This window comes from Cebus imitator, unplaced genomic scaffold (genome assembly GCF_001604975.1).
Source record: "Cebus imitator isolate Cc_AM_T3 unplaced genomic scaffold, Cebus_imitator-1.0 Scaffold275, whole genome shotgun sequence".
Classification (NCBI taxonomy): Eukaryota; Metazoa; Chordata; class Mammalia; order Primates; family Cebidae; genus Cebus; species Cebus imitator.
Window position 1 is genome coordinate 1,060,063 of NW_016107590.1, and position 24,645 is coordinate 1,084,707.

General features: G+C 39.3%; 1 protein-coding gene across 1 annotated transcript in view; it reads right to left on the bottom strand.

The window, feature by feature from the left end:
* MEGF10 (multiple EGF like domains 10) overlaps positions 1 to 24,645 on the bottom strand; it is a 131,148-nt gene that overhangs the window by 48,827 nt on the left and 57,676 nt on the right. The window contains exons 5-8 of the mRNA XM_017500999.2: positions 16,372 to 16,618; positions 14,353 to 14,473; positions 10,507 to 10,643; positions 2,895 to 3,107 (exon numbers count right to left, since the gene is read on the bottom strand). Of these exons, the coding sequence (XP_017356488.1) occupies positions 2,895 to 3,107; positions 10,507 to 10,643; positions 14,353 to 14,473; positions 16,372 to 16,618 (718 nt within the window). The remainder of the gene's footprint in view (positions 1 to 2,894; positions 3,108 to 10,506; positions 10,644 to 14,352; positions 14,474 to 16,371; positions 16,619 to 24,645) is intronic.

The window sequence follows — 24,645 nt, forward strand, 5'->3', positions numbered from 1 at the left end:
AACAGATTGCTTTGTTTAGAAAAAAACAAAAGTATAAACATATACAAATATTCTAGGAAAGTGTTTGATTTAATAGTTGAATTACACAAAAGTCCAATACTATATAATATTGGCTGAAACAGTCATTGAACTTCCTTTTATTCATTTCCTTAGATGTTATTAATGCTCAAATGTAATGACCATTACGTGATATTTGCAAATAGTCACATCCGGCTTGTCCATGGCTATTAAATGTCTTTATTACCAATGGCAGCTAATCTATTTCTCTATACTGCAAGTGGAATATCATTAAATCTCAAATTTTATTTTCTTGTTCAAAATCATTTCCATCAAAACAGTTAGTTTTCAGTTGAAAAGTTCAGGTCACAGTGAATGTCTTTAGGCTCGATAATAGCGCTAAGGTTTAAAATACTAATATTACTTATAAATATATTTAAATTCATTTCAACCCTGTGATAGATTGCAAAATAAAAATGGCTACGAATTATTTGCAACACCTCCCATCAAGAGGTGGAGTATATTGAATCTGGACTTGGTTAGTTGACTTGCCTTATCTAAAGGGACATTAGCAAACAAGACACAACCAAAGGCTTAAAAACTGTTTGTACATTGGGGTCTGTCCTGTCTTCTATTGCTTTTAGAAGCCAGTTACCATGTGAAAAACCCAGGCTAGCCTGCTAGATCCTGGAGATGCATGGTTCAGTCACCCCTCTCACCCACCCAAATGCCAGACAGGTGAGTGAGGATATCCAGGACCAATCAGCCTCCAGCTGATCTCTCAGCTGAACACAGGGAGACCAGCAGAAGAACCACCAGGCTGAGCCTAGCCCACATAGTCAAGCAAAAAATTATCAGTTAATAAATGTTATTTTATGTCATTAGGTTTGGGGTAGTTGCTTTTTTATTAATGCAACAAAAGCTACCTGATACAAACCCTTACCCAACTATAGGGCTACAATATATGTCAATGTGTATATCCACAGAACTCAGTATGTACCTAAAGACGATGCACATTATTAATTTACATCATATTTGTTATCTCATTAATTATAATGAAAGGCTTTAGTACATCATAAGTTATGTAACAGCAAAGCTCCACTTGCTTGATAAATGATAATGTGAACAAACTAGAGTTTCAATTAATACAGGGACTCTATGCCTTTTGGTTTGAAGGGATCTTGGCCTTCCAGAAATTTTACATGTGGAAGTTCATGATATAAGAATTAGACAGATGGCTCCAATGATGAATTCAATAAGATAGAGTCATATAATCAACATTAAATTTGTTTTAATAGAAATGTGTAAAAGCTAATTTTTAAAAATACCTTTCATGATTTACAAAATCATGAAAAGGCTGATTTTTAAATAATTATTCTGATTATTTGGTATACATTATTAGATAGATTTTAGTGTTACTGATCTATGAAATTGTCAATGTCATGTACTTCTTTGTTAGCACATACATGTTTAGGTGCATACGACCTATGTCAAAATTACCACAGTTTTGCCATCAATTAAATAATTCTCCACTTTGCACCTTGCCACTACTAACATGGTATCCAATCCAACAAAACCAGCATGCTCTCTGCTTCTCTAATTCTTCTGATAGCACAGCTCTTCCTTTGCATAGATTTATTATTCCATTTGATTTCAGTTGTCTCTATATACAATGAAACAGCATACTGGTGTAATGTTCTTAGTCGTCACTATATGAGGCTTACTTTTGAAAAACAAAACCCTGTGGAGATTATTCATTTTTATTCCCCCAAATATTTACATAAACTTTTCATGTAAAGAAAAACAGTATTTTCCAATGAAGAAAACCAAAATGACTAATGTGGCTTACAAAGTTAGTTGAATCATATTGTCAATACATTTCTTTGATATGTTCCACTAAAATGTATTCCAGCATACATACACATGCACACACACACTGAGTGCAAACTCTATATTTTGGTTACTGACAATAATAATAACAATGGTTTAAAGAAGAGACCAACCACATGCTTTTGTTTACTTTTAACTTTTGTGTATTTGGGATTTGATGTGGCTACAAGTTATCTTTCAGAAGTATAAATGAAGTAACTGTTGTGCTGAATGCAAATAAAAGTCATTCTGGTAAGATATGAACTGCTACATAATACGCTACATTTTTGTCAAACTCAGCTTTTCCAGCAGTCTGCAAAGGAGGTCCAGAATTCTAAGTTATGTGTATCTAGTCCCTGAGGTAGGTAAAGAAGAAACAGGGGTAAGAAGATATTTTCAGGGCAGACAATGTACAGTAGGGTGGGTGGGATCATGGTTTCCTGTTCTCAAATTCTTCGAGAGGCTTTTGAGCTAAAAGTCCCTTGTGAGTTCTATGTCACAGTAATCAATTCAAAAGAGATATTTCACATGTGACAGCCACATGTGAAGCATTTCCACAAAACTTCCACCAGTACACTTCCTCTCTCTAGCCTTTTTTTTTCTTCCACAGATGTGCTGTCAAATAAAATATGCTGCAGTAAGAATCATTTTATGATATTTTTGCATACTAAACTTGGCTGAACTCCTTGTCTCTCATCGCATCTTTGCTTCTAAGGGAATGTCACAGAATCCCTTGCTTAGGGGAAAGTTCTACTAACCTCAGCAAATTTCGTTTTTATCAGTGGTCATTAATAGAGAATAGAATTTGATATCCACCAGTGACCATTAAACAATTTTAGCACCTCTGATGTAGACCATCACTCATTAAGTTAAAAAGTCTTCCCTTACTTAGCGTTCCCTGCCCAGAATAGCCTAGAGGCAGGAAGGGGACTGGGATGAGAACCACTCTATCAATGTCTCCTTCCAAATCCTGAAAACCGAAGTTAAACTTTGATAGGACATGTCCTTCCAGGGAAGCCGACACTCACCTATGAGTGTTGTCCAGGTGGCAGGGGCACCGTTTGTCACATTGGATGCCGTAGAGCCCCTCGGGACACACGCGTGCCTCACAGTGCTCGCCCGCAAAGCCTGCTTCGCAGAGGCACGCACCACTCACGTGATAACACTTCCCTCCATTGACACACTGGCAGGCTTCAGCACAGCGAGCACCATAGGTCCCAACAGGACACTCATCTTGGCACCTACCAAGCAAGAGGCAGGAGCAAGGAGAAAGATTAGTTAGTGCCATGCGAAAATAAATGGTTGATTCAGAATGGCTTTGTTATGCACAAATTGAACGGCTTTTTGCTCTGGCAATTATTTAGTGATTGTCCCATTGCAGGGATGAAAAGCATTAAGATGCATTAGTCTGGCTACATATAGTGTTAACAGCAGCATGACCTGTAGAAAACAAAAACGAAATAAATAACAACAACAACAAAAGATGAAACCAAAATCAAAATATGAGCTTAGCACATGAGACATGTTTACACTTAGTATCTGCCAAAGTTACATAGCACTTTAGCGGATGCTAAGAAAATGAGAAAAGAAATTTTCAAATGTTAGTCCCAGTACATAATTGTGACATTTCAAAACATACTTTCCTGATTCCAAAGAGAAAACTTTGTGTCAAATTTGAACTAACTTTTAATTCTCTTGGCTTTCATGTGGACATTAATTTTTAATCTTAGCCATGTTTCTACTCTTGTTCAAAGCTGAATGATAATCATCATTACTCCTCAGTTAGAAAGTTCTGTAACTAATAAGCCAAGTCCTTTTTAGATTTGGGAAACTCTGAGCTACCAAAATCAGATGTCCTGGATTCCAACGTGAGAAGTGCCTGCCAGTAGAAAAGCTTGGAGTTTTCTAACACAAAATGATTGGCTAGTGAGGTTTTGCCCTCTGTAGGGAAGAAGGGCTGCAAATGACAAGGAGTAAAGATCAGCCGTCAAAAATTCACTTTATTGTCTTCTTAAAAATGGCATTGGAGCTCTGCCCAGGAGAAGGGGTATGCTCTAGGTAAGGTGAATGAGGTGGGAAGCTGAGTTGCTAGAGGGAATCATGATAGAAAAGAGAAAATGATCTTTCATTGCTCCATGGAAAGCACAAATAGTTAGACTAGCCAAGTTCCTTTTTGACTAAGCCAGGTGACTGGCTCTCTGCGGCAGAAGGCGAGCTTTCTGCCAAGGGAGAGGGAGACAGGGCTTCACCCAGCCCAGTACTTGCCGCAAGAAGGGTACACTTTGTCTGGGCAGCCACTTCCCATGTGGCTCTTAAGTCAGGCCAGAACCAGAGTAAAAAATGTAGGTCAGCCTTGCATTTTTTAGATCTGTATAATGTGAGCAGCAAGGCATAATAACAAATTCAAGCACACTTAAAAGAAACAGAAAAGAAACATACTTCAAAGAAATACTGTTTCCACAAAGCTTTGCATATTTTTAATGATAGGGTGCAACAAGTAACAATACCAGGGTGGGAGGAATTCTATTTCAGTGTAGAGGACAAATCTTGATAATTTTTTGAGGGGGAAGACAGGGTCTGCCTCTGTCACCCAGACTGAAGTGCAGTGGTGCCATCATAGCTCACTGTAACCTCAAACTCCTGGACTCAAGTGACCCTCCCACCTCTGCCTCCTGAGTACCTAGGACCACAGGCACTCAACACCATGCCAGGCTAATTTTTAAATTTTTTGTAAAGGCAAGGTCTTGCTATGTTACCCAGGCTGGTTTCAAACTCCAAGACTCAAGTGATCCTCCCACTTCAGCCTCCCAAAGCGTTGGGATTATGGGGATGAGCCACTTGGACCAGCCCCCTTCAATACTTTTCTGGTTACCTCTGGCTCTAGCATATATTTAATATGATGGAGACAAGGAAAAGAATCTCGTGTAAATTTAGTTTCACAGATTCTAGACATCTTCAGGTGTATTTGTCAACAGGAAACCTTCAACAAACCATTAGAAAAGTTATGGTAATTGAACTAATAATACTCAGCATAAAATAAAATGTGTGCCTAAAAGTTATACATGGGTAAACCTATTTTTGGACCAGAGTATATTTTTTAAAATAAAAGTGCTCTTTATTTTCAACCTTTAAGAAGCGTCAATAAGCCAAGTCATTTAGTTTATTCCTTGAAGATGTAAACTTCAAAGAAAGAAATGCTTAGGTACAATAATTTGGTCTCATCCTGGCTCCTACCGAAGGCTGACAAGACAACTTTTCAACCTGTCTGTTAGATTTTCTTGCAAATCAGTACCAAAAGGAAAAAAGATAAAGATAAATAATATCACTTCTCTCTCCCAAAAGAATTTGAAAACAAACCCAAATTTTAAGTTTTGACCTATCTTCATGATTTCAACTTGGTAAAAAGCACAGCTTTAAAAGTGGTTCCAAGTGGTATAGATGGGAAGCCTGGGAAAGTATCTGTTACCAAATTACAGGGAACCAGTGTGTATATTTTATCATATCTTGGCAGACTTCCTTTCTCAGGAAAAATAAAATCTATAATAGCTGGTCTTGACCCATATTTACCTTTCTAACCTACAATTAAACACACTACTAGTTTGTATTATAAATATAAAACAAAAAAATCCTATTTGAATTTTACTTACTAAAGCAGTCATTATTTAAGCTGTGTTCATATTCCCACTTTATTTTTTGTGAATGTTACACTTGTAAGACAATTCTGTTAATAATAGTAGGTTTATTTCTATCCACCAAAGCAAAATGGTAGGATATCTTTCTAAAAGTATATATTTTCCATCTTGAAAATAAACGTAATCATAAAATAGCTGATGTCTTTCTGATTGGCTGCATTCAAAGTCTTTATTAAGCAGTCTTATCTCCTTTTTGGTCATTTTATCTTCAAGAAGCGCCATTTCCCAACAAATTTCATGCCCTTAATGCTGCTTCTGGGGTCATCCCAAATGGAACAGGAAAAGCTCTCAGAAATCAGTAAAAGAGGAAATGCATTTTCTTAGGACAGAGAGCAGAAAAGTAATAAAGATATAGCAGCAATAAAGATCAGCCACAGTAGAAATATGGAAATTTGGGGTTTCTAATTTTTTTTACATTTCAAGCAATGTTTTGGAATTGGTAAGAATGGATAAGCATTAAGTAGAGATAAAGTATTAAAACATCACTTTCCAAAACCAATGAGGGTTATAGACTTGTTTTAATACCATTTCTATTATTATGTTGCATGTCATTGTGAACTTCAGGAAAAAAGGAAGTGAGTTAACGTGTAAGGGGTGACAGGTACCGCTTTCACGCCTGTCCTTCTGAGCATGTCCTTCCCTAGAGTGATTGGAATAGTTAGGCCAAACCATGATTTAGTGTGAAAGAATCACGTTCCTCATTAAACCTGGGATCTATGAATCAGCTGCCTACCTTTCTAACATCTGGAACTGCTGCTCTGGGGGAAATATAAAAAGCACTTGGAAACAGCCAACATTTCCACGCTCCTAGACACAGGAAAGAGTTCCTCCATTGACGACCAATGCTGCATTCCCCCAATTCCTGTCTATAATTTTTGACCTCACCTCCTTTCACCCCCATTTATCTTCACCTTCAGGGTAATATGGAACACAGACTTGGCAGAGCTGTTTTGGGAAGTTCATCACTGATTCACACATCCCTTCATCCAACTAACACTCGCTGATCACCAGTCATGTTCATGGGCCCATGCGAGGCTGTTGCAGGGCCCAGGGTAATTCTAGGGCAGCACCATCAGCATTCAAAACTCTTTTTTAACCCCTTCAGAAGGAGTTTTTTGAGGATCTGGAAACCATCGCCTCTTCACTCTTACTTGACTGTGCCATATTACATTTACTCACCACAATATCCTCTCAACCTTTCCACAAACCCTAACGCTTTTTATTTGGGCATCCCATGTGCTGCTCTGCCAGCCTACAAGGTGCCTGTTTGGATATTTCTTATTTCCCTCTGGCCGGGAGGGCTGTCCCCACATCCTGGGAATGCTCTGCCGGCTGGTAGGGCCAGCAGCCCTCTGAGCTAACCTCAATGATCAAATTTCGCTGACTTCTCAAAACAAGGGAAGTGGCAAGTTAAGATCCCAGTCCATCAAGTCCTTTCTCCCCACAGCTCCTGCCACAGGTTGCCTCATGGCCGTTCACTGTTGTCCTTTCATAGTGACAAGTGTGTTTGTTGTCTTTGTATGTGTGTATGTGTGTGAACTCTAGAACCCACACAGGGATGACAGCTGAAAACAGGAATCATGTCACTGGCTCATCAGAAAAACAATAGTTACAAGAGCAGCAGGTCGAGAAGCAAGTTCTCTCTTTACTTGCCTTCTCTTTCTCTGGCTCCTGACCTTCCTTGGCTCAAATGTAAAAATTTATCTGAAAATTAACTGTTATTCCCTTTCCCTGTATTCCAGATGAAATAAGTATAAGCTCATTAGCCTTGTATGTTTCTTGTTCTTGTGCTGCCTCTAATTTGAAACTTAAATCCCTAGATGGCAAGAAAATAATTTTATTGACATTTTAGTACCCTAAAATATGACAAAAAACTATTATTAAGATTGTGCTTGGCCTTGTGCCTCTCCTATCCAACTCATTTATCTATAATAAGATGTTACATGGATCCAGAAATTATCTAATAGCCTAATCTATCCAAAATACAACCTAAAACTAGGATTTCAGTTACAAAATCTTTCTGAGTACCCCAATTGCATGTTATGAAAACTACGTACTAAGGGTTTGAAAAATTCATAGCATGAAAAAATTAAAGGAAAAATATGGAATTATGTTAGCAAAAGACAAAAAAGCATTTAATGAAATTAAGTGGCTACTATTAGCAAAAGTTTTTAATTAAGAAAGGGAATTTAAAAAACTGAGAATGAAGAAAACAATTTACTAAAAACAAACAGCAAACATGAAGCTATACTGAAGCTACTTCCAATAAACTTGGGAACAAGACAGGGATTTTTACTTTCACTGCAGTTTGTCAACATTAATTTGGAGGTTCAAATTTATGCAATAATTCAAGGAAATAAAATAATCATTATAAATATTAAAAAGAAAAGACTAACATGTATTTGTAGATGATATGATAGTATAATGAAATAACTCCAGAGTTTGCCAAAAACAATATTAAAATTACCTTAAAAGTTTGGTAGTATGAATAAATTTAAAAGTAAATGTTCAAAAGCAAGTTTTTTCTTCAACTAGAAATACCCAATTGGAGGCAGAAATGAAAATTTTAAAAAATTACAAAATACTCACAAATAAATTTAATAAGAAAATGCAGCATCTAACGTGGAGGGAGGAGGGAACAAACCTGACAGTATCTTATTAAAAGTCACAAAATTAGAACAGGATTTTAGAAAGAAGAAAAAATAGGAAAAAAAAGTTGAAGGAATTCTTAGCTAACAGACATCATAAAAATAATGAGAGCTAATATTTATACAGCTCATAAACATTACTCAAATTGATAATCACTAGTATTTACACAGTTCATAGAAATTGTTCTAGAATAATAATATCTAATATTGATAAGTTCCAGGGCTGATTTAAATGTTTTAACACATTAATCCTCATAACAACCTAGAGAGCATTACAATTATGATTAGGATGTTACAGACAAAGTGTTTCCAGGGACACACTGAGCTAAACCTAGGTTCCAAATGGCTGTTTTTCATCACTGTGCCCTTCTGCCTCTCAAGTCTCTTCTCTAATCCTACACAGTGAGCTTGGCTAACTAATCTTCCAGGACATGACAAATTCAAGAGCATATTAAAAGAAGGATGCACACATCAAGTTCAAAACCTTCAGCACAGCAAAGGATACAAGCAACAAAGTGAAGAGACCACCCACAGAATGGGATAAGATATTTGCAAACTATCCATCTGACAAGAGATTACAGGTTGGTGCAAAAGTAATTGCAATCTTCACTATTACTTTGAATGGCAAAAACTTCAATTACTTTTGCACCAGCCTAATAAGCAGGAGCTCAAACAATTCTATAGAAAAAGTCTAATATCCCAATCAGAAATAGGCAAAAGATTTGGATAGACATTTCTCAAAAGAAGACATACAAATGGGAAACAGGCATATGAAAAAGTGTTCAACACCACTGATCATTAGAGAAATGCAATTCAAAACTACAATGATATACCATCTCAACCCAGTTAAAAATGACTTATTTCCAAAAGAAAGGCAACAACAAATGCTGGTGAGGATGTGCAGAAAAAGGAACCCTTGTACACTGTAAATGGGAATGTAAATTAGTACAACCACTATGGAGAACAGTTTGGAGCTTCCTCGGAAAACTAAAAATTGAGCTACCTTATGATCCAGCAATCCCACTGCTGGGAATATATCCAAAGAAAGGAAATCAGTATATGGAAGCAATATCTGCACTTGTATGTTTGTTGCAGCACTGTTTACAATAACTAAGATTTGGAAGCAATCTAAGTGCCATCAGTAGATGAATGAATAAGGAAATGTGGTACATATACACAATGGAGTACTATTCTACCACAAAAAGAAGGAGATCCAGTCATTTGCAACATGGCTGGAACTGGAGATTATTATGTTAAATGAAATAAGCCAGGCATAGAAACACAAACATCTCATGTTTTCACTTATTTGTGGGCTCTAAAAATCAAAACAATTGAACTCATGGACACAGAGAATAGAAGGATGGTCACCAGATTGGGCAGGACAGTGGGAGGGTGTAGGGAGATGGGGATGGTTGATGGGTACAAAAAATGAGAAAGAATGAATAAGACCTACGATTTGGTAGCATAATAGGGTGGCTATGGTCAATAAGGGAATAACAACTTAATTGTACTTTCTGAAAGAATTTGAAGAGTATAATTGAATTGCTTGTAACTCAAAGGATAAATGCTTGGGAGGATGAATACCCCATTCCACATGATGTGCCTGCTGCACACAGCATGCCTGTACAAGAACATCTCGTGTACTCCATAAATATATACACCTACTATGTACCACAAAAAGTAAAAAGAAAAATATTAAAGAAAAAGAAGTAGGGTGTACAAAGCTCTCGGAGGCAACAGTTTACCATCTAATACAGACGATGATAAACAGGGCAGTAAGACCCACACAAGCACAGCCATTTTTTCCTGTTTTATGTGAGACCAGAGAGCCCTAGAAGTCTCAGCAGATCTGACTCTATCACCACCACACAATACAATGATGAATGTTCTTAAGGCTATACTGAATCATAAGAAAGTAACTTTATACTTTTGAAAGGTACCTAAGTACACATCCCATTTAAAAATAAATCTATCTCCAAACACTTAAAATGTAAGCGGCAGTCCTAAACACTCAACACTTTAGAATGACATATTCATCATGGGTTCTGAATAGCTGATATTTTATGGTCTTTTTCTTTAGTGCTTTTTCTGTTATCTTCAATTTACCATTGCAATTTATGACTCAATTTCTATACACTAAATTAGGATAGAATCTGCCAAACAGATTGATGCTGTTTAGCTGCTTCTGAAATATTATGGAATAGTCACGGATACATGGTACTGAAGATGTTCCCTGGACCCCATAAACTTTCCTTTCACACCATTATAAACAGTCAGAGAAATACAAGGGCATCCCTTACCGTTCCCCTGTGTATCCTGGACTGCAATGACATTGGCCTGTGGCAGCATCACACGTCCCTCCATTATGGCACTGGCATTCTTGAGAACAGTTCTTTCCAAAGCGACCCTCGGGGCAAGGCTGACCACACACTGTGCCCTGCATTCAAAGAGACTTGGAAAATTAGATGGGCCTCCAGCCAGGGAAAGACGACTGGAGGATGAAGAAGAAAAGAGAGGAAATAGAAAGGAGGGATAGGGGACCAGGGCTGCAAGAAAATTAGATAAGGGAATTTTAGAACACATAAACTGTTAATCATCTTTAAAATGTCGGAAATACGAAATTGACTTAATTACTCAATAAGCCCAAATCTTAAGATACATTCAAAGATGGCTGAATATTAATCTTAAGAAAAATCATATTAAAAACTGAAGTTTATGACAAAGTTGCATCGAATTATCATGGCAACCTAAGGAACGTATAAATCCTCCTAAGTGTTCTTCCATGTGTCTTCCATGCACAATAAGTCAACAATACTTACTGAGCATCCGTTACGTAAATGGCAACATCTGCCACACGTGGAATATCCAAATGCTTTACCATATGTTCCAGAGAAATTACACATCATCATTGGCTTTATGTCTTAAAATGTAGCATTACACAGGATTGGTATTTTGTGTACCTGAATTAACAATCACATTGCCAAAGAAAGACTTCTAAAGGAATGAACCTAGACATTTATTTCAGAAGAAAAACATTTTATTTTCAGCAGATTCAATAAGCATTGCTGAGCCAAGATCAATCGGAAAGCTTATTTCCTGGGGAGAAAAATCAAGAGAGTAACTTGGACATTTCTCCTCACCCTAGAGGCTGTCTGTCTTGTCAAGCACAGTCATTACATTTACTCCAATCCTGCATGGATAAGAATAAGAGGCTGTACCAATAAGCCAATGAAATACTCTGTCTTCTTCTTCACTTGGCTTTATCACTTGGGCTCATAGCTTCCCATCTATTTATTGGAGTTATAATTAGACAAACAACATATCCCAAATAACAGGGATTTTTCTAATGTTTTTCACTATTGGAAGCTGTTGCTCTGTCCTCCCTCTTTCTAAAAAAAGGCAGACTGTGGGCACTCTGAAATCGGAGGCTAGCGAACGCCAGATGGTTTCCTAAATGTTTATTCTGGACAGCAGAAGAAAATACATTTCCTCTAACTCCTGGCTACCCACAAAGGCAGTTGGTGTGCTAATCAAGTCTCCTCTGGTGGTTTCTAGCTATCTACAAACAGGGAAATTTCATCCACAGACTCTTGGAATCAAAAAAGCCTTTGAGAGATGATTTGAATCGGCACTTAACTGAGAATCATCTACATGCCAGGCGTTGAGCTAAGCACAAAGAATCAAAGATAAGGTAACAACCCTCAATTAGCTCACAATGTGGGGGGGGGGGAGAGATGTGCAAATCGCTCTGTCTCTCCACTCTAGCATGACAAGGTATACTTAGTGTGACGTAAAAGCGTGAATGTAGGGTGCTGAAGGTTGGTCTGTGGTAAGCAGGGGTGAAAATTCTTACTCTCTCAGGGTCTAACTTTAACTACCCATAATGGTCCACATAAGCTTCAGAAATGCACTGAAATATCTTCATGCATAAGGATTAACCTTCACAAGCAGCTTTAAAGAGGACGTGATTTCTCTTAGTTGAAATACGTAGGGGTGTGTGTAATAGGAATATGTATTCATCTTTGAAAAGCACCTCGGATGATAGCACAAATGACATGTTGTAAAGGAGAAGTATAAGTTAAAAGCTCAGTTATACAGAGAGGAAAAAAAAGCTGAAGCATTTTTGAAGCAGAAGTAAGAAACTTCTGTCAAGGTAAGGGGCCTAGGACACAGAAAGAGGTGAGGGGAGGCTCCCTTGGGCCGCTAGAAAGGGTCCATCTGTCCACGCACTGGGACTCAGAGCTCAAGTCCGTGGTTACCATTAGCCCACATCCTGACCACCCTAACTGGGAAGAGTTTCAGCCTCAAGGTGGGGCAACTCCACAGACAATATCTACACTGAAGTCCTGGGAGTCGAAGGCCTGCAGTTCCTTATCCAAAGAGCATGGGGTTCCCAACACCCTGCTGCCCCAGCAAAACACTTCCATTGCAAAAGACCAATGTTGGCAAAAGGCTGAGTACAGGAAATGAAAGAATAGAAGAAGTCAAAAATAATCCAGCACCTTTACCTCAGGCAACTAAGAGAGAAGTGCTAGTTTTAACCAAGACAAAGAGGTAGAGGAGGAGTAGCCTTACAAAAGACTTGGGTATACAAGTTTGGATTAAATTTATTAACATGGACTTTGCCAGGCCTGCTCAAACCTGCCCAGTAGTCCTTAAATAGCCTTTTTTACTTTGTCTTCATCCTCAGTCACTCAATTAAAGTTCTCCTCTTCCTCTAACTCCATTGCCTATGCTGTTTCTCCATGCTCTGCTTCTAGAACGCACTTTATCTGGGCTACTCACCATTTCTGACCCTCTGGGATCTGATATTTATTGTATACTTGCTCCAGTGGCCTTGAAATCTTAAACTCTCTTTTACTTCCCAAGACCCTCATTGAAAAAGTGGACTCCAGTTCTCCTTTGTTCCATAGCCACAAGAAAGGGCAATGACAGACCAATTCTACTCCCAGGTCTGGCTGCGGAGACTCCAGCCTCGGCATTGCCCAAACAGTCGGTGGCTTTGTGTCTATAGGTTATCAAGGTTGGGGTGATGAATACAAATCGAAGCTCAGGACAGGTAAGATCAAAATCTAGGAAAACTATCAAGTGATTTTTGGTGAGAAAAGAGAAGGACAAGACTTAAACCTACAAAATCCTGTAATGAAGTAGTTTGTAGAAGAAGGAGGATTAGAAAGAGATCTTTAGGATGAAAGGTAAAAGAGGGGATGATTGGAAAAGTAGAAGACAAAGAGATTAAGGAAGGGAGGTTGGGAATCAATAGAATGAAAAGCCTTGGAGAAGTGAAGCTGAATGAGCACAGAAGAGTCTCGGCAATTAAGTGCCTTGTAACCTCTGAAAGAACAGCTTCACAGCTGCTCATGGACATAGAAAGAAGGTGATAGAAAAAAAAGCCATTGCTCTGTTCGTTGTTAATGAAGGAAGCAGATACTGGTTGCTCACTCATCTGCCTTCAAACAGACATATGCTCAAACTGACTCAGAGAGATGACATCAATATTATTATATTTCCTGATTTCAGATGTCTAATTTGAAACTAATTGTCCACTGTGTATTCTACATAACACTAAGCATGTGAAATTGCTACATGAAGAAAGGGTATCCTGGTCAAAGTTTGGAAAATACATTGAATGGCTTCCTCTTGGATTATCACACTAAAGGCTCTGAGAAGTCCTGCAATACTTGCTAAACCTGGTTTACCTCAATGTGTCCCCAGATTTATATAATTTTTTTTCACACGACACTTATACTGCTGAGAATAATGTTCCCAAAGAACAACAGCAATTCATGGAACAAAATTATGAAAATGATTGTTACATAAATCCAGTGTTTATCAGCACTGACTGTTGTGTGAGACTAGATATTTGTCTCTCTTTCTTTTATCCTTAGGGGAAATGCAGGGCAAATGGCCACTACCCTTTACATGACAACCATTAATGCCCTTCAAGTCTAGGACTCAATCACCTTCTTCTGTCTTCTCAGAACTGAAGAGTTTCAGCTTTAAAATGGCTATTTCCAATTTTGGAATATTCAACCATCGTTGTAAGTTTCTTTTGTGCTAAAGTCTCCCACATGTGTATTCACTGAATATCCTGGAATGGGTGACTTTGGGGTGGGGGCAGGGAGGGAGGTGGGAAAGAAGCTTACCATCCAGCCAGAAGGGCAAGAGCATTCTCCGGTGACATGATGACACACTCCTCCATTTTGGCAAGGGCATCTCTGCTCGCACTGTGGACCATGTTTACCAGGAGGACAAAGATCCTCACAGCTGAGGAATTAATGTGGGACAAAGGAAACTGTATTTCCCAGACACATGACCCTCAGGTTCACAAGCACAACAGCACCTAGGTCCCCCAAAATAGACAAGCTTTCTGTGTTCAATAATTGTTCATTTAATTAATTAACATCAAGAACATTAATCATATTGCCTGGAAGTGTCTCTAAGGAGTCACCCAGTCCTTCCCTTTGTTTTGGGGTACTTTCTAATAAAGCCATTTCTGTTTGAAGAGAAGCTGTCCTATCTGAGAACACTGAGAAAGAAAACTGGCCAAACACTCATTGGTGACAGGAACTTTCCATGTAGTTCCTATAAAGCACTTGTGCTCCAATTTAAGTTCACCTTTGTTTATGTGTTTGTTTTATTCCCAAAGAAAACTGAGACGTTGCACATCACACCCTTTCTGTACCTATTCATCATCCATTTTTTTTAAATCTTTTTATTTTACTTTAAGTTCCGGGATACATATGCAGAATGTGCAGGTTTGTTATGTAGGTGTACATGTGCCATGGCGGTTTGCTGCACCTACCAACCTATCATCTAGGTTTTAAGCCCTGCATGCATTAGGTATTTGTCCTAACGTTCTCCCTCCCCCTTCTCCCCCACCAACACCTGACAGGCCCCAGTGTGTGATGTTCCCCTCCCTGTGTCCCTGTGTTCTCATTGTTCAACTCCCCTTTATGCGGTGTTTGGTTTTCTGTTCCTGTGTTAGTTTGCTGAGAATGATGGCATCCTCCTTCATCCATGTCCCTGCAAAGGACATGATCTCCTTATCATCATCTGTTTCTTGTGTCCTCTCCCCCTGACTGTCAAGTTTCCCTTCCTTCACCCCGCACTGCGTGTCGCATGGCCCTTCTTCTCTAAGCCTTTGTCTTTCCTGCTCTTCTGGGAAATCGCTCCAAGTTTCCCAGAGCTCTATTCAATTGTGGCTTTGATGAAAATCCATAAAAGCAATATTAACAATTAAACGGTTTGAGACAATCATCAATTCTCCTGACAATCAGGGCTTTCTAGGCTAATGCAATTTTTTTCTTTAGCTCCACTCTAAAGACTTTTAACACTGTAGGCAGGAAGTGTTTACCTAATCAGCTGCACTTTGTTTTTTCAAGTTTTTGTTCTGTGATTTATAAATGTAATTTTCTCAGTAAGGGAACAGGATTTTTCTATCTCTTACTTTTTTTTTTTTAGCAACTTCTGCCTCTTAATTCTGTTTCTGAATGGAAGTGAACTGAAGAATGCCCCTCCCGCAAAATAAAGACAGTGGAGGTTAAGCAGTTGCTTGAATGTTCCTCAGAAAGAATTAAACTATGTGTGTACACATAATCTACATAGACGTAATACATATATCTTCACATTCACACAGCAATATGTATCCACAGGCGTTAAGTAACATATTTATCCCTAAGTCAATCTTTTATTATGAACTATTTTTAACATCTTTCTCCTCTCTCTTCTAATGCATTGAACCCACAAAACTTTCCCCAGCTAATTAATTGCCACAAAAAGCAAAACAACATGGACAAGGAACACCCAGGAGTATAAATGAGCATAATGCCGGGAGATCCAAACAGAATCCCAAATATGCCCAGCAACCCCCAAATAGTGCCATTCAACTCAACATCCTGAGTGATCCTCTCTCTCTTTGCCTTGCTAAAAGGAAAGCATGGAAGCTGGCCCTTAGATTCAGGCTGGGCTCTGATGTCCAAGGCCCAAACAGCAGCAGCACATAGTGACCATCACTGCTGACCTCTGTATCTGTGCCTGCAGTCTAGACCCATCAGTAACTCTTCAGCAATGCAAACCGAGGCACAAGAAATATGATGACAGCAGCAGCATGAATGGAGAGGGTGGGTGGGCTCTGCTCTGCTGCTGGGTAGCATGTGACTTACAAGGCTCCAGTATATCCTGGTGGGCAGCGGCATTCCCCTGTGACGTGGTCGCAGGTGGCTCCATTCTGGCACTGACATCTCTGGTGACAGTCGTTACCGTAGGTGCCCTGCTTACAGCGGTCCTCACAGCGCCAGCCCCGGAAGCCTGCAGCGCAGTGGCAAGCCCCAGTGATGGGGTTGCACAGAGCCCCATTTTTGCACTGGCACCGGCTAGTGCAGTGGGGACCCCAGTGATCACCATCGCAGGCTGAGGTTGGGGAGAGAAACAGTGGAGGATATCAGAGCATGGGTGTGGGTAAGGGAGAACCAAATTTCTTCTCCTCTTGGGGAGAATGGCTTGGTGATCTCTCATTGCCTTTCATTAGCTGGGCATCAGGTCCCTGACCCCAACCCATGGCAATGCTTCACAATCTGGTGCTCAGCACCAACTGGGCCACCTCCTATCACTCCATTGCGTAACTATCACTTCATTGACAATCATGTCAAAAAATAAATAAAAAGTCTCCGTGCCTTTACTCAGCCTGTTTTCTGCATCCAGAGTGTGGAGTTTGATATGGCTAGAGAAATGGGCTGGGAAGAGCTCAGGGGTTCTGCAAGAAGGGAAGGCTGGCTGGGCAGATGGGAATGATCAATTCATGCAGGGACTTTTAAGGGGTTTCTATTGCATCTTATGAACAAGGGATTGGTAGTGAAAGATTTTAAGCAAGAAGGGAGAGTACAGATTTGCCTTCTACTAGGTGTGTGGAAGGAGCTGACAATGAGAGGCAGAGAGACGGAACAGGAAAAATGGCAATAGGTCCAGATCACTGTCACAGGCAGTGACAGTGAAAAGGGACAGGGGACACAGAGGCAAAGGTACTGAGGAGTGGGCTGACCCTGCTACAGATCTGGGCCAGAGTACTCTAAAATGGAAAATACTCATGCGCTTTTAAGATATCAGTTAAAACATCTGTGATTTGAAGGTAATCTGAATTACCTACAAAAAAAGGGGCAGAAAAAATGAACAAATATGTTTAAATATACCGACCTATTTAAAAAATAAGACAAGCCTGAAGCTGAAGGATGCACATTAAATAAAAAGATAATAGGCAAACGAAACCAGGTAAAAGACAAAGGAAGAAAATAGCATTTTAGAGATATACTTAAAGTGCAGTTCGAAAGAAAAGAAAGAGTGGCTGCAATACAAAAGTCAGTGAGTAGAAAAAGGGAGCAGGGAAGGAAAAAAACTTTAATTCCAAACATTCTAAAAAATTATACAGGGTGATGAAAAACAAAATCTACTCAATATGTATTGCCGAGCCAGCAGTATACTTATTTATTTATTAGTTGCTATAAAAACCACTTGAAGAAGAAGCACCCTGCCTAGAGCTCTTAGAATAAATTGCTTTTATGATTTTAAAAAGCTTCATTTTGTAAAAATTTTGTAACTTCAACAGATCTGGAATAAATTGTTCAAAGGAAAAAAACTGTAGGTGCACAGCAAACAATTCATCAGAAGTAGTGAATCTGTCTTCCAATATTAGAATCTACCTTTGATTTCATAATATCAAAAGGTTTAAATAAATAATTCTGTTTTTAATCAGTATGGCTTTGGTCTCATTAGTACTTTAATAAACACACTTTAACACAATTAAAAACAATGAGAAAGAATTATTGAACCTAAAGCAGATCAAGAAAGCAATTGCCTAAGAACTCACAATCTTCTTCTACAAAATAAGATTAGTTGGTAGTTCCAAAATGAGATTGAAGCCTAATTGTTATTTATATGAGTTGTTTCTTTTGTTGCCTATGGATATGGACAATGAGTCTTTTTTCCACTGTAATTCTTTTAATCTAGGATCTTAAAAGAAAAAAATCTTTAAGAAAATTACATGGTATGTTCCTTTTGATCCGTTCAGCTATCCCAGGTAGAAAAGACTCTATCCTGTTTTTAAGGGCCTCCAAAATAAATTACACGGGCCTTTGTAACTTGTTACTTGATTCATCAATTCTCAAGAGTAAGAAAAATCATTCCACGTGAGCCAGATCCATTACCTTATTTAATCCTTTTTTTCTCATGACTTTTTCATAGTATAGTAATACCTGTAAACCAGTATCCTCTCTATTATAAATGGCCTTATTTCCAAATGTGAATGCAGCTTGGCCTGCTCTTCTCTAAATACTACAACTCCAACACTTTTACTTATTTTCAAAAAGTTCATTCAATTTCATTTATCCTTTTGCTGAATGCTCTCCAAAGTTTCCATGCCCCTCTTAACTTCCAGGAGCTTCAGATAATTAATTAAATATTTGTCAACTCCTTAAGTTCAGTGGAGAATTAGTTAATTGATAAAACAGAAATTTTACCTGATAAAATTACCTTGATAAAAACAATAAGATCATGTCAAAAAGCACTTTAAAAAATCAGGTGAGTTATTACAGAGTTTTACCCACATGACACTGTGGTCACTGTGGTCCCAAGCACATACGCTTTACAGAACATGTTTTACATAACAAGAGAGAGGCAGGAAGAAGTAGCAGAATTGAGGAAATGGGACTGTTTTCTTCATAACCCGGTTCTACACCCCATTCAACAACCTCTCTCCCATCGGAGCAGTCAGGCAGATACCAACTCTGTTTTCTTAGGATTAGACAAAAAAAAAAAAAAAAAAACTTTGAAGATACCTTATCATGATAGAAATGAGTTTATAGCAGAAATTGATAACTGTCAGCATGAAAAAATGGGTTTCAGGCTTTTAAAGAAATATTATCAGGCTGACATGGTTAATTTCCTGGCTATATCTAAGCACGATGGTATGCTTTCAAGTGATAGCTTCCCCACTTTGGGCTGTATTTTCCTAAAATGCCACTAAAACGTGGACCTCACAATGTGAATGCCGTACATCAACATGGTCTATTCAGGAAAAAAATCCACATGCGGAAGTTTACAGACAAATAGGAAGTGGAACAAGTAGGACACAGAAACCTGGGTTGAATTCAGATATTAGTGCAACTTGCTTTCCTTTTTTCATTTATCATATTTAGCCACGTCAATGCATCCATTTTTAAACGTATCCCAATGAGTAACACAGTCTACAGCACATAAGCCAGCTTTCATCCCTGATCACTACAAGGCTACACTGACTTTGTCTAGACTAGAGGCAGAATCTGTTCCTTATGTTTAGTGCAGAATTTGATCAGTTATCCTGAATTCAAGTACCATGTTTGGAGAGGCAGCTTGGAGAGAGTCTGAACTCAAACCATCTGACATCTTTTCCTTAACACCTCACTCTAATCTCACAGGGCAAAGAGTTTCTTTCACTCCACAAGAGAAAGTGACTGGTTGGCTATTCCCACTTACAACTTAGAAACTATATAGTTAACGTAAAAATAGCTTAAGTATCCTAATTTTTTAAAACAGAGGTAAAGGAACAAAAAGTTATTTCTGATTAAATTGAAAGGGACCTAAATGCTAGTGAGCAAGTGCTGACTCATTTTCAGCCTCTGGTTTCAGTTCTTCCTGTGCTAACCACTGGAAATGGGCTCTCAGATGCAAGGTGCCCAGATTCATGTGCATATTTCATGAAATTGCTTAATGAGAGTCTCAGACAGGCACAGACAGCTTGCTCTAATAAGCTCTCATAATAAGTTGGAAAATAAGTTTAAACTGCTGGGTACTATCAGAAGTATATAATTTAAGCTCCATTCCTTCAGTGAAAACTGGTAGAGAACTGGATCTTCCCAAGACAATAGACTCACATTGGAATCCTTATGGCTATAACTTCCATTAAAGTTATAGCCATAAGGATTCCATTAAAGTTATAGCCATTCCATTAAAGTTATATCCACAAGGATTCCAATGTGAGTCTATTGTCTTGGGAAGATCCAATACTGGCGTATTGGAAGTTATAGCCATAAGGTTACATTCATGGGCTGGGTACGGAAGTTCATTCAAATGATATTTTTTAAGTACCTGCCATGTGTCAGACATGTTGCTAGACTGGGATTCAAAGGAAAATAAAGAGCACAGGCTTCTAGAAGCTTTCCATTTAATGACAGAGACATCAAGTCTGAGGCAACAGAATAATGAGTAGTAAGGAATAAGGTTAGGGGATGGATTAGGTACAATGAAAGGAGATGGTACTTAACCAGTGTTGGTGTATCAGGAAAGGCTTCCCAGCTAAACTGATGTCTAAACTGAGACCAGACCAAAAAGCCTGGTGTGCCACATTTAGGTAAAGGGTAGAGGATTGTTAAGTAGGAAATCTTGGTGTGAGAGGTCCAGGGGCTGCAGGAGCTACCACATTCAGAGAGAATGATACACGCAACAGCCAAAAGGCTATGAATGCCAACTTGATTCTCTCTGCTATTGTACTACAGCCATTATCATCTTTCACAGCTCTGCGCATAACAAAAAGAAGTAGAAATAACTATGGAGAGAGAGTAGACCTGTCCTGTCACTCCCTCAGTACTCCCCAGCCTTCCAAGTGCAGCCCAGGAAACTCCGTCCTTAGGCACACTGGAGAACTGACCCGAGACGCTCTCTGAAAACGGCATTATCTATTTTCCATGCCATCCACTTTGCACTTAGATGATCATTTTTCTTTATTTTACATTTTGCAGATATGGGGATCTCACTATGTTGCCCAGGCTGGTCTTGAACTCCAGGCCTCAAGAGATCCTTCAGCCTTGGCCTCCCAAAGTGTTGGGAGTAGTGTGAGCCACTGTGCTTGACAACTAGTTCATAATCTTTATATATGTTTGCCTTGTTCTGTAATTCTCAAATGAAAGTGAATTTCATAGATGTTAGGATGCAATGACACTCTCTTGATTTCAGCAGAGTCAACAGAAGGTTTTGTACATGTATGACAGTCATCTGTTTGACAGACGCATTCTGATTTCAGAGGCGAAAAACTGCACACCCCGAGTCATAATAATGTTGAGACTGATACTTACAGTGATAATGGTAACCTCTCCTTCTGTGTGGAAACCAGAATTCTCTTTGTTTTGTTTTGTTTGAGACAAAGTCTCACTCTTTCACCCAGGCTCGTGTTCAGTGGCGCGATCTTGGCTCACTGCAGCCTTAGCTTTCCCTGAGCTCAAGTGATCTTCCCACCCTGTGTACCTGGGACTACAGAGGTGTGCCACCATGCCCAGCTAATTTTTTGTATTTTTGGTAGAGATGAAGTTTCATCATGTTGCCCAGGCTGGTCTTGAACTCCTGAGCTCAAGCTATCTGTTCACCTTGGCCTCCCAAAGTGCTGGGATTACGGGAATGCGATACTGCACCCAGCTGGAAACCAGCACTCCTATGTAGTATTACAGGACAGTAGATGATCACATCCTTTTTAGAGATTAGTCTGGCAAAGTGTAATAAAGTCCCTTTACCATAAATTCTTCTTTTGGGATTTCTTCCCAAAGAAATAAATGTGTGTGTGTGTGTGTGTGTGTGTGTGTGTGTGTGTGTGTGTGTGTACACACATAAAGACAACGACCATTCATAAAAGATAAATAGCTTACTCATTAATAATAGCTTAGTATGCCCACAGACACTGTTCCAAGCACTTGCGATAGATTAACTCTCATAGTGACCCTATGAAATAGGTGCTATTGCTGTCCCTATTCTGTAGTTGAAGAAATTGAGATTCAGGTGACTTGCTCAAAGTTACGTAGGTAGCAAGGGGTGAAGCACAGACCTCCTGCCCGTAGAGCCTGTGTTCTAAACCACTGTATTTCACTCTCAAAGCTGTAAAGATGTTTATCCTAGCACTGATCGTAATAACAATACATTGAAAACAACCTAGTTTTCCAGGATTAGGAAACTGGCACAAAAATTTTGGTACGGTCACACAATGGAATACTATCTATTAATTAAATGATTTCACAGAAGAAGGTTTTATGAACTGGAACAATATTTATGATATTATAATTGTAAAAAGTAGATTTTAAATAGGCCAGGCACAGTGGCTCATGCTTGTGATCCCAGCACTTTGGGAGGCTGAGACAGGAGGATCATATGAGGTCAGGAGTTAAGAGACCAGCCTGGGCAACACAGAAAGACCCCCCACATCTACAAAAACATACAAGAATTAGCCCAGTGTGGTGGCTTGCACCGTAGTCTCAGTTACTCAGGAAGCTAAGGTGGCAGGATCACTTGAGCCCAGGGGGTTGAGACTGCAGTGAGTCATGATTGCTCCACTGCACTCAAACCTGGAGACAGAGTGGGACTCTGTCTCAAAAACAGACAGACAAACAAGAAACATCGCACCATATACAGGTATTGATCGACTTACCACCTATGCAACTTATGACCATTCGACTTTACGACCACAATCGCTAGCCACGACTGCTCCGTGTCCGGCAGCGCAAACGTTGCGCAGCTGGGCATACGACAGTGCGGACCAGCTTCCGGCAGCACTACCATCTCCGCGTGCACCATTTCAAGTGTACATATAGCCTACTCAACTTACGACCAAATCGTGTTATGACCGGTCCGCGGTCCTGACCGTGGTCATAAGTCGAGCACTGGCTGTAATTAAATTTTAGTAATACATCAGAATGAACCAGAAGAAACTGTTATTAATTTAGGTAAAGATGGTCATATATCAGCGATTGCATATGGTTGAAATGAATATCTGGGGAAAAGAGGGAAAAGCGTTAAAATGAGAGAGACAGAGGTACAGTGAAATGGCATCAATGGGTATCTCTGAGTCTTGAGATTATGCATGATTATTCTTTTATTTATTTGGTTTAACCAGGTTTTCTAAATGCTTTACAGTAAATGTGTATTCTTTTTGGCAGTAAAAGAAAAGCAAGCAGTAAGGTTTTTTAAATGGTTCTATCTGCTGGGCATTTACATCATGCAGGTTCTGTGCTCTATGCTTTACATATCTCTTCTTTAAAAAGGGGTATATGTGCAGGTTTGTTACACAGGTAAACTCATGTCATGGGGGTTTGTCGTACAGATTATTCTATCACCCAAGTACTAAGCCTAGTACCTAATAGTTACTTTTTCTGATCCTCTCTCTCCTCCCACCCCCCGCTTGCTAATAGGCCCCAGGGTCTGTTGTTCCTCTTTATGTGTCCATGTGTCCTCAATATTTAGCTCCCACTCATAAATGAAAACACGCAGTATTTGGTTTTCTCTTCCTGCTTTAGTTTGCTAAGGATAATGGCCTCCAGCTCCACCCATGTTCCTGCAAAGAACATGATATCATTCTTTTATATGGCTGCACAGTATTCCATGGTGTAGCTGTAGCACCTTTTCTTTATCCAATCTGCCATTGATGGCCATTCAGGTTGATTCCGTGTCTTTGCTATTGTGAACAGGGCTGCAATGAACATTTATGTGCATGTATCTTGATGTTAGAACGGTTTATATTCCTCTGGGTACATAACCAGTCATGGGACTGCTGGGTCAAAGGGTAGTTCTGCTTTCAGCTCTTTGAGGAATCATCACACTGTCTTCCACAATCATTGAACTAATTTACACTCCCACCAACAGGGTTTTCCCTTTCTTCCGCAATCTTGCTGGCATCTATTATTTTTTGGCTTTTTAATAGAAGCCATTCTAACTGGATTACACCTATTTCTAGTCCTCGTGACAATTATGAAAAGCACATAGAGGATATTTTAGATTCGAATATTTAGGTTAAATGTCCAAAAACTAGTCGGTGGTGGCATCAGTATTCAAACCCAAGACTTTCTGCACACAAAAAGTCAAGGGCTTTACATGAGGCCATTCTGCTCCTGAAGTACTGAAATCACATGTTTAGGTTAAGTATGATATTCCACCATTACATTTTTCCCCTAATATGAAACCAGCACTCTTTCTAAGGCAGAGCAACAAATGATTAATGATTCACTTAGTAAGGCTTTGAGGTCAGTCAATTACTCAGTATTTAGGGACACTGAGAAAGAAATTATCTCAGTAGTGAGAATATAAGACATTTCTCAAAGAAAAAATAAAATTAAGGAGATAGCCAGATGAGAAAAGCTTCCAGAGGTTGATAATAATGCTATGTAGGCTGGGCATGGTGGCTCATGCTTGTAATTCCAGCACTTTGGGAGGCTGAGGTGAGCAGATTGCTTGAGTTCAAGAGTTCGAGACCACCCTGAGTAACATGACAAAGCCCCATCTTTACAAAAGATACAAAAATTAGCTGGATGTGGTGGCCTACACTTGTAGTCCCAGCTTCTCAGGAGGCTGAGGAGGGAGGATTGCTTGAGCCCAGGAGGTTGAGGCTGCACTGAGCTGAGATGGTGCCACTGCACTCCAGCCTGCGTGACAGAGTG